Source organism: Mya arenaria, chromosome 11 (assembly GCF_026914265.1).
Source record: "Mya arenaria isolate MELC-2E11 chromosome 11, ASM2691426v1".
Taxonomy (NCBI): Eukaryota; Metazoa; Mollusca; class Bivalvia; order Myida; family Myidae; genus Mya; species Mya arenaria.
Window position 1 is genome coordinate 9,228,367 of NC_069132.1, and position 15,954 is coordinate 9,244,320.

The 15,954-nt window shown below is 33.7% G+C and overlaps 1 protein-coding gene across 1 annotated transcript in view; it reads right to left on the bottom strand.

The window, feature by feature from the left end:
• The window catches only part of LOC128207890 (uncharacterized), a 29,090-nt gene extending 14,086 nt beyond the window's left edge, over window positions 1–15,004 (bottom strand). Inside the window, exons 1-18 of the mRNA XM_052911078.1 lie at window positions 14,897–15,004; window positions 14,503–14,619; window positions 14,065–14,109; window positions 13,344–13,442; window positions 12,527–12,546; window positions 12,282–12,400; window positions 11,673–11,855; window positions 9,434–9,562; window positions 6,737–6,895; window positions 4,938–4,981; window positions 4,429–4,454; window positions 3,918–4,036; window positions 3,473–3,646; window positions 3,105–3,169; window positions 1,316–1,412; window positions 639–794; window positions 502–542; window positions 338–366 (exon numbers count right to left, since the gene is read on the bottom strand). Of these exons, the coding sequence (XP_052767038.1) occupies window positions 338–366; window positions 502–542; window positions 639–794; window positions 1,316–1,412; window positions 3,105–3,169; window positions 3,473–3,646; window positions 3,918–4,036; window positions 4,429–4,454; window positions 4,938–4,981; window positions 6,737–6,895; window positions 9,434–9,562; window positions 11,673–11,855; window positions 12,282–12,400; window positions 12,527–12,546; window positions 13,344–13,442; window positions 14,065–14,109; window positions 14,503–14,619; window positions 14,897–14,912 (1,638 nt within the window). The 5' untranslated portion in view covers window positions 14,913–15,004. The remainder of the gene's footprint in view (window positions 1–337; window positions 367–501; window positions 543–638; window positions 795–1,315; window positions 1,413–3,104; window positions 3,170–3,472; window positions 3,647–3,917; window positions 4,037–4,428; window positions 4,455–4,937; window positions 4,982–6,736; window positions 6,896–9,433; window positions 9,563–11,672; window positions 11,856–12,281; window positions 12,401–12,526; window positions 12,547–13,343; window positions 13,443–14,064; window positions 14,110–14,502; window positions 14,620–14,896) is intronic.
• Between the last annotated feature and the right edge of the window lie 950 nt (window positions 15,005–15,954).

Genomic DNA, 15,954 nt, shown 5'->3' on the forward strand with positions numbered 1-15,954 from the left:
ATATGAATATGACTAAGATGACATGTTTTAAACAGGAACAGATCATGTTTTGCCAAAATATTGGTTCCAAAAGACACAATATTATGATATTAAAATGCTTAGGTAGACTCAGTATTATGTTATTCACACATTTATGCAGCAAAATATTACGATGTTTACACATCTAGGAAGTCAAAATGCTATGACATTTACCCTTCTGGCATGACACAATTATTGATACTTTCACGTCTCGGAAAATACAATATAATGATATTCACACCTCTAGGAAGACTCAATATTGGGATATGTCCACGTACAGGAAGACACACGTATCTATATATGCTGTTTAATGTCTTACCGGGTCAACCTTAGCTGCGGATTCACGATCTGAAAAACAATAACAACAAAGCACATGTTTTAAATTCATTTTATTTGTACCCATTTGGAAATGTGCAGCAATATTTGGTTACATCTTAATTGATACCTTACAAATTGGCAACACAAAACAACTTTTGGCAGTACCTGAAATCTTAACTGTTGGGCATATCTCATCTTCCACATGTCTGAAATGAAACAGATGTGGCACATAATGATGAATGTTTTTATGATCATAAAGAAGTTATTTAAAAAATACGCTCAAAACCAGGAGTGCAACGTACCCATGTTTGATGGATTGAATGCAAAATCTATGTTCACCAGTCTCTGTTGCAATGAGCTTCACGGTACCAGTCTTACAGTCAGAGGTGCCATTCAACTGTATGTCTTCAACAATCAGATTCGGAGTCACAAAGCCCACACCAACCTCTACTGTCGACCTGGAGATAAAGAGGATCTCAAATGAGTGTTTATTTTGTATCGAATCTATTAAACGAGTTCATTTTAAAACGATCAAAACGAGGCTTATAACATAACTCATTTACGGTCGAAATCCAGGTCAAATTTTCTTCAACACCTTTCTCTTGTCATAGTGTTATTAATTTACATTGTGTGTTATTAGGATGCTTCATCCGCAGGAAAGAAAATAGCCCGATATAAAAACATTTGATTAATAATAAAAACATCAATCGTGTCTCAAATATCAACCGTATTTAAAAGGTTTCACCTATAAACAGCAAAAATACATCTTTCAATCCACTTAAATCAAGCAGATCAATAATAAATGCAATGTCATAACTGTGTGACGTCATAAGAAATCACACGAGTTTGTACATGTCATTTTGCGGTTGGAGTTTAAAAAGAACATACCAAGTCAGCGTCACAGACGCTTTCAATATTGTAGCTGGTCGATGACAGCATGGAATTTTGTCATTTTGAGGGATGTGCACAAAGACATTACCTCCGTGAATTGGAGCACCTTAAATTTGTGAAATCCACCAGAAAAGGGGGATTTGATGTGGAATCAGTGTGTGAACTTAGCATTGCTGGCGAGGTGCCTAGAATGAGAATTTTGCAAGGAAGTAGACGTTTTTTTCACTGGAGTAGAGTATGCTGGACATTTCCTTGTGTTAATTGGATTTATATGGCTAAGGTTGTTCATCGTTAGATGCAATGTTCTTGTGTACCGATGGTAGTATAATATGGTTCGCAGGAACATTGTTGTCATTCAATTTCTGGACGAGATATTTTCCGGCGCTGTGGACCAGGGAGGTGTTAGTTTGAATTAAGCCAGGCATTCTTCACCATTCGTTTCATCGTGGTGCTGAGTTTGCTGACACCGACATTATGATTTCTTTTGAAACAGCGTTTGTAATGTTTGTTTACATTTTTGACAGCGCGCATGAACACATTTTTTCTGTGATGCAGTTACCTAATTTGCATAGTTTTTAGAACTACATGTAGTTATATATGAAAAATATTACATGGGGTTATATCACTCCTGCGCCGTAAGTTATAAAATAATATAGTGCATAACAATTTTTTTTAGCAAAATTACCATATTGTATTAAATAACAATGCCTTTTATTTCAGTGCACAGTTTTCAATTTATCTCAGTAACATCTCTTTTTATCTCTCCCTTACAAGCTCAATATCTTTTGTGAATTAAGGCAGTAAATCCATGTAAATGATGAATAATGCACCCTTTATTTACCACAGAGGACATAAGCTAATTCGCAACAATTTATTCGCCATATTTGTTCATTTCGAAGCATTTATAGATTAATCCATATGAAGACCACTTACGATGACATGCCGCAAATATTGAAAGGGAAAAGGCAGAGTTCTCCTTGTTTGCACTGAATACCGGATGGAACTCCATTTATGTCTCCAGTGAACGTCTGCGGCATTTTGAATTAAAGTTAGTACACACTATAGTCAGTATCAAAAGTCAAAGGTCACAAATATTAATTAACGATTACCTTGCAATACACGATTTCGTTATAAATCTATAATCTTTGTCAACATGTATTGGCAAATGTAGCACTTCAAATAAAAGCATTGTGTTATTTTACTTCGCACCTAATAAAAAGTGAAGCATTGGTAAGACAACGATATACAAGGTACGAACCGATTGTATGCCACCTCCAGTTGATGCTGGCGCAGTTGGTTTAGCGCCTAAAGAAGGAATATATCAAGCGTTTGTAGCATTTAATGAAATCAATTAGTGGGTTATATGTTCAATAAATGAGTGAAAGGGTATTGAATACAATATTTGTCAAGAGATATAACATACCATTGATACCCATTGCTGAGAGACATAGTCATGTAATTCAAATTATTTAGTAATCTGCTTAGGGCGCATTCAGAGTGGCCATTCACTACATTCGTCAAAACGATTAACTGACTTGTTGTACTCATTAAACTCTATGTAGCTACGTTTGCATAGAAACGTCGGTGATTTCGCTAGTCATCAACATCAATTTCAACAAAATGAAAAAAAGGTACCTAGATCGCAATTGGGTCCGGTATATCCTTTCTTGCAGTAACATACGGGATCATTTGGATCATGACCGTCACAAAATGCTCCATGTTGACAAGGAAACGCATTGCAACCGCCAATTGTTGCTAATAAACGCAAATAGAACTGGTATACAAAAATTATACTTAACGTTTAACAAAAACATTTCAAATACTGATACATAATGTGTACAAAATGTGATATGTAACATATTGGCATTATCATATACCTGAGACATCAGCAGTTGCAAGTACAGACACAGTGAAACACCTATCTTCACCGTGTATCTGTCCCCTATTAGAAAAGAATGAAAACACAATTGAAACGTGAACATATATATTTGTTCTAAATATATTTATATTGACTATCAGGTAAAAGTTTAACATGAATGTATCGGTATCTAGTGTTGGTTTTGCAAAACAATATATGCATATCATATCATGTCCGTATCTCATATTGTCGGCCTGTATTGTGGTTTAGTCGACTATGATGTATAGCAACAAATGCTGAACAACACGAGCTGAAATTTCCAATAAACTGGTGCCTTATTTTACTTAGGAATAAAAGAGAACCGGTTATAATTATCAGTATACGAACACGGTCCTGGCAGTTGCCAGACAAATCAGCTTATTCCCTGTATCCCCCACGTCCGGTCTGAACGCCAGGTCAACCGTACAGTTTCCGTTGGTGGACGACCCTTCAATGCATGGGTCGCAGTCAGAGAATACATGCATATGTTCAATATCTGCTTTCTCAACCTTGACGTCGACACTGGAATAATTAACAGTAATTGTTATTAATGTATGATTTCTTTAATTTGACCAATTCCTTTGTGATACTCACTGATTCATAATTAGATATCACGGAAATATATAAGCAGCTATATGCAATTAAAACAAAATGTCGTTTGTAAACGTTAACTCATCTACAATACGAATGCCATTATTTTAACCTGTGTTACCAATTGAACATTGAATATTTGTTGAAAAGATAATTCAATGCAGTGTTTATTTATATTACGTATAACATGTCGCCAAGTTACCATGAAAGCTCGTGTCCGACTCCAGGCGTTACAGTATAAATGACATGACAGGAGGTCCCTTCCTTACACTCTGTCTTGGAGTACGGTTGAAGGCTCGGAAGGATGAAGTGTGGCTTAGTCTGATATCAAATGAAAAAGATTTTAATACACATCAAAGATACGGTGCAGAAGAAAACGTGACGCACATTGTGCGCCAGATAGCTGTAGGTAGCTTTCGATAAAAGTACTAACCTTATTGGGATGTTTACACAAGAAGGCAGAATATATTCAAGATGGTATATATTCAATTTGAGAATACTGTATGAATAGTATGTAAACTAAAAAGAAGCGTTGAACAATGGATATCATTTACATACCTCATAAATATTACAGCAACTTACTCACAAAGCTAAAAACGTATGTAAGTGGCATGCAATTAAAACAAATAGAGAAACCGTTCTGACGTTTTTTTGGTTCAGTAGAACAATAGAACAAAATGTAATATAACAACTGAACAAAGACGAATACATACCGAGTCGCCGTAAACGTACGATACACCTTTAAACATAAAAACGTATAATTAACTCTTATTCATGGTAACACGTCCGGTAATCATTGGATAAATAACATCTTGTATTGTGTTGATACTGGGAATTTAAAATATGAACAGAAATCGTTCAACCTACCGAACGATTATCCAGATGTTAATACTGTCAACATGAAGATCTACCAACTTGTGCAAGTTCATTACGATTCGATTTTTGATATTTGTTGAGAAGTAAAAACAAAACATAGTCAATACTGTGTAAAAGTTCCGACATTTTTTTTTAAAAAGGAAAAGCAATAGACCAAATCTCACTGCTCCACAATCTATGAGTTTGACCATATTCAACGCAAAACAAATTATTAAAGCTCTGATGATTGTTCGGCGTGAAAAGGAAATTTCAGAATCCAAACAATTTGGCAAAAATAAAATATGGTGTAAAATTGAATTAATATTGGATGTCTTATAGAGTGCTTGAAAACAATGCCTTAACGTACCATCGATGACGTGGATCTTGATGCATACCTCGTCCTTGTTTATTCTTAAATGAAACCAATGGATTCAGGACATTAACCAGACAACTTTACATGTTAATATAAACGATTTATCATATTAAGTGAAGGAGTTTTACTTGCAGACTTATAATTAAATCATGATAATTATAATACAGTAAAACTGCGGTCGTTCGAACAAGTGGTCGTTTGAGAACCGGCGTTCCCTCGAGGTCGGAGCTTGGTCCCGCATTTTTTCCTTCTATTTTCATATAAAATATAGAACAGAACAGAACAGAACAGATAATTTATTAAGACTTGTACAAAGTACATCATCTTCTTAACCTTATACATATATAATGATTGAACACATGGTGAGAACACAGGTAATACAATAATGAGTAAATTAGAATACAGATGTATGGACATATTCAAATTAGGTGAGGATGAACAAAAATATAACAAAAAATGAATCATTGTTATAATTCAATATTAAGAGTTGTTCGTCTTATACATAACGCTTCTTTGACAAATAAAGATAGTTTTATAAGTTCTTGTCTATTTGTTGAATTTAACAGTTCAATAAATTTTAGTACAGACGGACGTATATAATAATTACGTTTGATGTATTTCTTTCTAATAAGATTAAAACATGGAAAAATAAAAATAAAATGGAACTCGTCTTCTATATCTCTTCTATTACAACATAAACAATATCTTTCATCACGTTGAATTCGATTACGGTTATATCTACCCGTTTGAATTCTTAAAGGGTGAACAGAAAGTCTAAGTCTACAAAAGAATAGGCGTAAGCTTTTAGGTAAAATGTCTAAATAATGTTCATAACCAAAAGTGGTTTTAAAGTCTTTATACAAAATATACCTGCGCTGCATCGAAATATGCAATATTCTCGGTCCCAAGTACACAAATCATGCACAAAACCTAATGCCCCCTCGAGGTCATAATTTCACACTTTTTCCCGAACGCGTGTTCCAAAATAAACAAACAATTGCTAGGTATCAAAATTTTCGCAAGTTGTAAAAATTGCAGCGACAGTTGAAAGGCAATTGATAAGGTGTGAAAATCCGTTTAGCACTGTTAACGCATGACCGATATTAGTTGATATGGGCATTTTAGAAGAAAATTATGAGAAGTAAATGACGAGAAATTCATTGTGAGAAATGTAAATGAGTAATAAAAATATGAATAAATACTACCATATCGATCCAACATTGGAATCTCTGAAAAGAATTACTTTCCGTCACTTTGCTTTTGCAATATGGCCATTTTGTAAACAAAACCGATTATTGACTTATTGATATTTCTTTTACATTTTATATTTAGTATACATATAGTAAACGACAGCCTTTGAACATATGAGCGATTTCCACAACGCAACACATAATTGGTGTCTTAGTAAACAGACTACTTCAAACTTGAAATACACTGAAATATAATTCATAACAGACTGGAGAATTGAAAATCGGGTCGTTCGAAACCTCGGTTCCCTCGAGTTTAGGCTCAGTCCCCTGCGACCTCAAGCGATCGCAGTTTTACTGTAATGTATATGTTCGTCCACGTTGGCTTTTGTCGTTCCAATGTTGCAACTCAAACAGTGATTGACAACGATATTGTAATGTTTATAGGCGTTATTCCTGTCTGTGGCTTGTGAACTTTAGTGTCTATCAATGTTTGTAACAGGACTAAATAGATAGTAGATAAATGATGGATCTTAATTCAGTAATTTCCATTGCACCATTAGCCTTATCCATGTGTTGTAATGTATCATCAGATTGATTACATACCTTTGTTTATTGAGCGTTTGGAGACACATAACAAAATCTCCAACTTCAACGGGAAGAAAAGAGGCAGAGGACAAAAAGCTTCCAGGGGCGGATAACGGCGTAATTTTAATAGCTGTATCTTCTAAATGAGCGCTCACGTATCCCGGTATCACCAAAGGTCTACAACATTAAGAACATATGCTAAGAATGTCACACACACACACACACACTGATAACTTTTAAGTACTTTAATTCCATCTCTAAAGTAAGTTTACAATGAAAATGTACATATATTAAAACGGCTTTATGTACAAGTCATATAGTACACGACACTGCATAGGCTTGCTGGCTTTAACAAGAATATTAATATTTATGTTTATATATTATATAATTATATATTTGATAAATAAAAAAACGAAATTCATTTGAACCTTTCATTTTTTGGGAAAACACCGGCAACGTTGACCGAAAATCCACACTTTCTGTTCCTGTTACAGTTCACATCGGTAGGCATAGTGGAAGGTATAAAATTTGCCTTAAATTATAAACATAAATAAAATGGTAATTTTATAGTAGAAAACAATAAAGTTACAATTCTTAAAGTTCCATAAAATAAAAGATAGTAACAGTTCAACAAATTGAATCATAAGCATATTACCCCTGTTATTATCGCCATAGGGTTGCTTTCAGAGTCGACTGCAACAAAACCAAAATGAGATATATATTCCGTAACATTTGCCCGAAGCGAATGTCTTTATGCAAATATTTTTCCACAAAAAAAGCTGCCGTAGCAAGAACTGTTCCTCAAAACTTTAAGACTTATGAACAGTTTGTTCATTTTCATGATCAAATTTTGTTCATAGATGCTGCATAAAATATTTAAGCTTCAATGATTATAGATTTGGAAAACGACGAAAACACACTTCAAACACGGGCAACAATAAAACATGATTTAATGTTAACTTTATGTGCCTTTTTTCCTTTAGTACAATATCTGTCTGATCGAATAGGGTAAACAATAAAAGCTTCCTTGTTGGAAATAAATGATGGGTAAATTACAAAATAATTGAAAATATATTGTTGTTTTTTTAAAGAACAAAATGTTTTACTTTTTGTGCAGTCAAGTCCTAAAAACCCTGCCTTGCAAACACATGTAGCTGTGTTTGCGTCAATCAAACAAGCGCCATCATTTTGGCAATGGTTATCACTGGTCCTACAGGGCCCTGTCAAAAAAACCCCAACAAAACATGAACTAATATCTGATAACTTACACGATATGCTGTGTATTTGATGCAGCGTAGATATATAACAATAATAGTATAATATATTCCAATGACCTTTTGTATTAGTGAATCGCAATTAAGTTTCAAAACAGCAACATCAACACTAAAATCAAGAATACGATAAAAATGCAAAACAAACACATATCTACATACACATGTAGTGTTACCTTTCTCACACTGGTGTCCCGTATATCCATCCATGCATCGGCACACAAACGTATCGAACGTATTGCGAAAACAATGTCCGTTGTTCTTACACGGTGAACTTTTACAAGGATCTGAATGTGCAACATAATTAACAAAATTAATCTTACAAAGCGACAGCACAAAATTTACTCTCGAAAGGATACTGATGCTTAGGCGTATTATCGCACAGAGCAAAACAACGAAAATTTATAATTTTAATTTTAATAGTGATATTTGCGTTCTCTACGCTTTTAATCACATTTTATACACCTAAACGTATTAACGTTTTAAAGCTGCACTCTTACAAATTGAACGTGTTGACAACTTTTTTTTTTGTCTTGGAACGAGCCAAATTTTGCGAAACTGCATGGAAACCAGTTAAATAAGACTGCTGACAAACATTTAGATCGCAGATTATTATATCTAAGTTCAAAAATTGATGTTTTATGCATTTTGCTTAAACCGTTAGTAACGGTTTAAGCCATTAAACATTATTTTTCGAACGGAAAGATGAAAATCTAAGATCTGATTTTTTTGTCAGCAATCTTATTGGTTTGCAGACATTTACGCAAAAATTTGCTTTTTCCAAGACAAAAAATAAAAAAAGTTGTAAAAACGGTAAGTTTGTGAGAGTGCAGCTTTAAAATCCATATGTTTGTGTGAGACAGGTCACTGAAGGTAAACAGGAACAGTGGAACAATCTGTGAATCAAAACATTCGAGACAAACATAATAACTGATTGTTAAATTATGTTCAATACTTATACGATTAACTTAAACATACAACACAATTTATACCTGCTGTATATCCATATACATCGACGGTGAAACATATTACTTGATAGTCTGAATCACTGCAATATAAAAGTATGTCAGATTGCATATGGGTTTGTTTTTTTACAAAATGGCGATTTGAATAGATAGTAATTTCCTTTGTACTATTATTTGAAAGTTTTTGTTTCATCCATATGTCTTGAAAACTTTAGATGTATGATATTGCTGTCAAAAGAAGGCTGGACATCGAGTGTGATATCTTGTAAATGTTTGGGATACGCTGTTTTGGCAAATATCAAACCTTGCAAATTGAATCATATAGTTGGAGAAATGCGATTGATTAAACACAACCAAAAAAGAACTTCACAATAGAAGCAGTTTAATTTGTATTGGGATCATATCGTCTGAATTATGATGTTTGAATTTTTTGAGGTACAATAGCGTATCGTCCTGATGAAACAAAATTTAATACTAACGCTGACATGAAGCAAATGTCATGTTGTCCATCTGTTGCAAACTCAAATCCAATCTCACTAACACAGGCATGTTCGTCCTGCTGAGGTCTTTGTACTATCACCTCGGGCATAACAGAGCTCACTTGATTGCTTATGAAAAGGTAAATGACAAAACAGACACTTTGTAAATGGTATAATCATGATATTCAAATATGAATATGAATAAGCAAAATAAATTCCATATGCACGCAATCTCCTTAATATGTCTTAAATAGTAAGTGAATATAGAGTGCCGAATGAAACTTAATAAATACCGGAATATTATGTTATGAAAAGCAAGTAGAATAACAATTACATACCATGATTTGGTAAACGTTGTGTAGAGAAGTACATTGCACATCGTATTTGGCATACAGCGAAACACACTGTGGGCTTGTGGTGTGGGGTTGATAAATCGTACCTTGCAATGGAAAGTAATTAGGTAGACAAAAAAGACTTTAAGGTTTAGTTAAACTCAATATCACTATAAGCTCACTGTCCATATAGGGTACTGTAGGTTTATTAATACTGACCCATGCATCTGTTTAAAAGGTTATTAAAAGGAAAATGTACAGACAGTTCAGTTAATAAATGCCATTTCTTTGTTTATGATTCCATGTACAAATCTTCATTTATAATCATTGATTTCACCGCACTATAAATACACTATAATGATATAATGAAGTATCTAGTTTTTTTGTACCAAAGCAACATAAAAACAATTTAAAGAGTTGCCAAAATTTAAAATGTGTATAAATTACCAAAACACAAAATGTTTAAAATATCAGGTAAACACTTTCTGATTAGAAATGATATCTTCTAAACTTGAGGTATTCTTTGCCTTCTACAATCACTTCGGATTGTTTTGTTTATGTGTATTGTCTTATTTGTATTGATGTTGTTTTTTAATATTTTACGTATAACCAATACAGAAGAATAATATGAATGCCAAATAAAAATGTGATGTTCTTTTTCAGATAACACTACCCCTATTTAACAGTGAATATGTGTTTTATGGCGGAGTGTGTGTCGCTTTGTGTCTCTTGGGCTTTCAGTTGTTTCGCGTACAAAAAACCAAGCACATATAATATTCTATCTGCTCTAGTTTTGTTTGTGTTGTCTTCTGTTTGTGGCCATCAATATTTTTTAGCTGGATTACTATTGAAATTGATATCCATTCAGTTTCACTGCATTCCTATATAATATATACTAGATTATCGACATAAACATAAAAAAACGAACCACAGAAGCCTCCAATTTAACCAAGATCTGTTTAAAAACACAGCGTTGGAGGCCGATCAAAGACATAATGAGAGAGTCTCATTGATCCAAGACGACCGACACAGCAAGCACATATCAAAATATCGTTACAAGTATATTTTGGAGTAGCCTTGGTACAGCTTCCGAAGACTTTGTAAAAAATCACTAAGAAATTAAGTCAGTATACAAGCAATCAATGCTTACAATTCCTTAAACATTAGCTGAATTGAATTTTGAAAAGGAAATACTTACAACAGCTGCTTTTGAGGTACCAGGTTCTGAAACGAAATGAATAGTTGAGAGTTAATTATTAAAACAGTTATAAGTCCAAACTTGTATTACAGACGTTAATCCATTCCAGCAGATGTAGCTGCATGTAATTTTATAACGCTTACTGCAATTGACAAAATATGCCAAACTTATAGCGGTATTAAAATATATTTCGATGTCTGTATAAATTAATTTTACAAACGTACGTCACTAGAGCTCGTTAACTATCTTTACATATGTGTGTACATATTTCACCAAACTCAACCAACCTGATAAAAAATCCAGCTCCATGCAAACACTGTCTGAATCGTTTCTGTCAATCAATTAAACCATAAGAAGGTATAAATCTCTCAAACAATATATTCTGCCTTTTTAATCAAATCTGTATATTGTAAGTGATAAACTGTTATTCAAAACTCATTTCCCAGTAGTTCAGAAAGGTAAACGACCATTACAACTGTTGCGTTTAATGCTGTATAGGGGCTTAGTGTAAATCGTCACTATATTTAATACGTAACGCCATGACAGAACTTAATAAATTGTATCTCTACATGATCAAAACGGAACAAATTTGACAAAAGTCAAGGAATGAGTTGACAGAAGAATTAAGAAAAAATGAGGTTAAAATTTCTGAGCAAAACAAATAATAAAGATACACGCACTATAAACAATTTGTAAGTATTGATTTTACCCGATGTTAGCATCTACGCAGATATACTGTTCAGATCTTTCATTCATATTCAATGTCCCTTTCACCGATATTAAACTTGCAAACACATTATCCAGTCCTTCAATTGTCAACGTTGTATTTACTGGAGAAAATGTAGAATTGCTCAGTGCAGGTGAACTAGATACTGTGAGCGTTGGTTGTTGTCTACAATAGAACACCGATGCTGAATTATTCTGCCTCATATATCTTACAGGGCACAAAAAACATAGGTTAAAGAAGCACAAAGTTGTATTGATCCCCGAAGGACACGCATTTACGGTCGCCAGTAAGTGCTTAAACCTGTTGCGGTGAAATAATAAATTTTGAAAATGAGATCGGAAACACACAATACACCTCAATATTATCCTATCAGCTGTCTCGGTGTAATGGAGACGACTGCTATGAAATCAACTAGATCGTTAAACCAGTGCAACTGCGACTATTATACCTACTGCGACTATTATACCTCGATGATCAACTTGTAAAACACAAACAACGTTCTGTTGTTTATATAGTATTTATGCAACCAAAACTGTGCAAAGATTTTAGGTAAGTGAAGACTGTGTGAAAGAAAATCAAAACAAAACATACCCAGTCTTTGTTTGGATGAAAACCTGTAATTCGCAATTTTGAATTGCCTTCATATGCAAATAGCAAACGAGCTTGCCTCCATTCTTAAGGGTTGGATCAATAAACTTTATAATAGGAGCCTGAAAAAAATAGTCTTGGAAATATCATCATTCAAGAGTCATGATAAGGCGACTTTTACTTTGCAAAAATATCAGTTTTTTTAACAAAATCCAAAGGTCATACACACTACTCTAGTAGCTACTTACATTGGAATGTACTCCAGATCCTGCAAATACAACATAGTTTTTTATAATTCATATGGTATTCTGTTATAAACTGCATAAACCATCATGCCATTTTTGCACAAAATATACATTTAAATCCACTGTTTTCTAGGTTTTAAGGCTAGCTCATTTGACTAGAATTTATTATGTCGAAAAGAAAACCATATAAGGCTTTTAAATATTTTCCCCCAACTAGCTGATAACTGCCGACTGATAGTATAAATGTTCTGAAGTATGTTTTACTCATCTACAACCAAGAACTTAATGAAATATTGACAAATACTACGTCAAATAGGAAAACATTTTACTATTAAACCTGTTTCAGTATATGTCCCTAGTGGGACAATAATCAACGTATTTGACTACTGACCCATGGGTAGCGAGTTTAAATCCTGCTACCCATGATTTGTAGGCATAGTTTTTATTTAATTTCAACACAAAAATGCAAACATGGGATTTAACACATGTTAAACTAAACATTAAGGTTAATCAAATTGAAACGTTGGTAGAATAAGTAGTTATTTACCTGTATTTACAATTATTTATTTTCTTGACAATTATATGTCCTAGTATTCATAATTGCAATTCAATTTTTTTGGTATTGTCCTAGCTTTCAAATAATACGAAGTTTCACTTTATCTGTATTTGTACAGGTTTCCGTTTAGTCTTTACTGGTCTGATACTAACTGTGCTTTCATTAACGTGTGACTTACAGCTCCCATGGAGATGTTCAGAAGATGAACTTTTGCGATATTAATCAAACAAAGATATCGTATTTAGCTTTTAGCAGAATACTCACGCGAGAGACAATCTAGTCCTGTAAATCCTAGGCTGCATTGACAGTGGGAATTAACGCATACTCCGTGTGAACCACATGTTGGGCTACAAACGGGTGCTGCTGCAGAAACAAAATAACACTTCATTGAATGTTCTCAGTCCATCGCAATAAAAACTTTATTTAAAAACATGCTTTACACTTCCATTTCATAAATTCCATATACAACAAGAATTGTCATTTTAAGATTAACACATTACCGCAGTTACACATTACGGCAGACTTATCTAGAAAAAAAATCCTTGCTGAATTATTATTATTTCCAAATTGTAAATACAAATGTAATTGATTCCGTACATGTAGTGTGAAATTCAATCGCAAAACAAAGAAACCAAACATTGTGGACATTCTGCTTAAACGGCAATATTTATAAAGCTTAACAAAATTTACCTTTTAAGATTTAAAATATGTGTTTTTCAGTTTTCTCAAAATTTATCTTAGAAAAAAGGCATTTTTTCTCCAACTTAAACGTTAAGATTCTTTATGAATACGGCCCATAATAAATATAATTGGAACACTGTATTTTAACATTATGTTCACTCAGCGATAATCCATGAGTTACAATATAAATGAATAGTTTGTTTACTCAAGACTTTGTTGTTTACTTATATATATTTGTTTGACGAGCTGCTTTGTTGCATGAATCGAAATTTACTTTTGTTCTGTTTTGTTCTGACAATCTTACCGTTTGAGCAGTCTCGATCCCCTTGCGGGCTGGTTGGACAAGTGTCTATGAATAGAAAAGAGATAAAGCGTGTGTTTGTTAATTTGAGTTCATAAAAGTCTGCCAGCGCCTTTGGCTGCATTATGGTTTGACTGCACCGTGACGCCATTTCGACATTAACTTTGTTTAAATGCCGAATGCGACGTCAAACTAGAAGTCTTGAAAACAGAAAGTGAGATACAAGATATATCGGTTGCAATACCCTAGCTATTTACGAAGACAGCTCTTGGTTCTTTAACGTACTCGGTGTAAAGCACCGATACACGGGATACAATTTCCTGGGTTTAACAAGTTTTGAGTAGACCATTTACCTAATACTACCCTTCTTATATCAAGCGTTTGGCAATAAAGCTACAGGTACCGTTTCTTAACGTCTTTGAGTATTAGGAAGGCACTTACCATTTTGGCAATGCTTTCCATAATATCGACTAAAGCACTTGCAGGTGTATGTTAGCACCCCGTCTATGCAAAGACCACGGCCTTTGCACGGATTGTCTACGGCGCAATTATCAATGCCTGGAACAGTAAAGTTTAACAATGCAACAGAAACTAAACGGACATGCAATGAGGCCCAACTCCAATTATTATATCATTTTATGAAACAATGTATCTAACATTATTACAAACACATAGCTAGTGAAAATATTGCTGTAGCCGCCTTGAAACAATGTAAGTGCTATCTGTAGAGTGATTATTATGTACCAATTAAATATAAGCAGTAAAATAAAAACTAATTAGTTGTCTTTAATTGCAGATAATGTCTATTCTAAACAGTATTTCCACTTTCCCATACGAGTTTCACAGCTCATTCCCGTGTAGTCATTAGCGAAGTTCTGGTCGTCCGAGCAAAAACAGAGGTAAGGTTTCACGTTGGGAAAGCAAAAACCATGTTCCGCACACGGATTGGGATGACACACGTGAGGTGCTAAGGAATGTTAGAAGCAAAAATAACTTAAAATGTGTTGCCTCTTATACGCAATTCTACTAATACTTAAATTTGATATTATTTTCGAACTGAATATGAATTTGTTTTCGTTTCCAAAGAAAGAAATCACAGAATCATAAGTTAAATTTCATGGTCTTAATTGAACGTCAAGGGGTCTGAAATATGTCCCAAACGGACGTAACGTTGTTACAGAAGTTTACCTAATTGACAATTGATGCCTTCGTATCCGTCCACACATTCACAATTAAAGGTGCCAGCTTCCTTGTCAGACTTGCATGTCCCGGAATTTAAACATGGTGTCTCCAAACAAGGATCTATCGAAACATTGATGCATTTTTACAATATCAAGAAATACACGTATGATAACACATATTATACCATTAACAGAGTAAATAAGATTTATATAAAAAAACAAAACAAAAAAAACAAGTGATCGTATGTGTTTTAATGCAAAACGAAATAATTCAGTTATGTTCCACTACAGCAACACAATCAAGACAAAATGTTTTGCATTGTATTTGAAAAAAGGAAATTATTTTGAAATATATTTTGCGTCAGACGGCAATACCTGGGGGCATAATCTTGGTAGTAAAACACAACTCGTCACTTAAAAGCCTGAAAATGTAAAATGAATTTATAAAATAACCAATGAAAATAAGTATCAAAATAATCATGAACTTGTTAAACGGTTGGAACTATGCAATGAAAATGCGTACGTATGCCAAAAACACACGTACCTATAAAACGCCGTTGGAATATATCTATTGAATATATTTCGATGTTCCCTTAGCAAAATATGTCTGCTTTAAAGGCGCACAATATAGGTTGAGGCAAACCAAATGTTTATTTCAATGCATTTTAATGTTTAACTCATTTGTGGTTCATGATAAAATCATTTTCTTAAA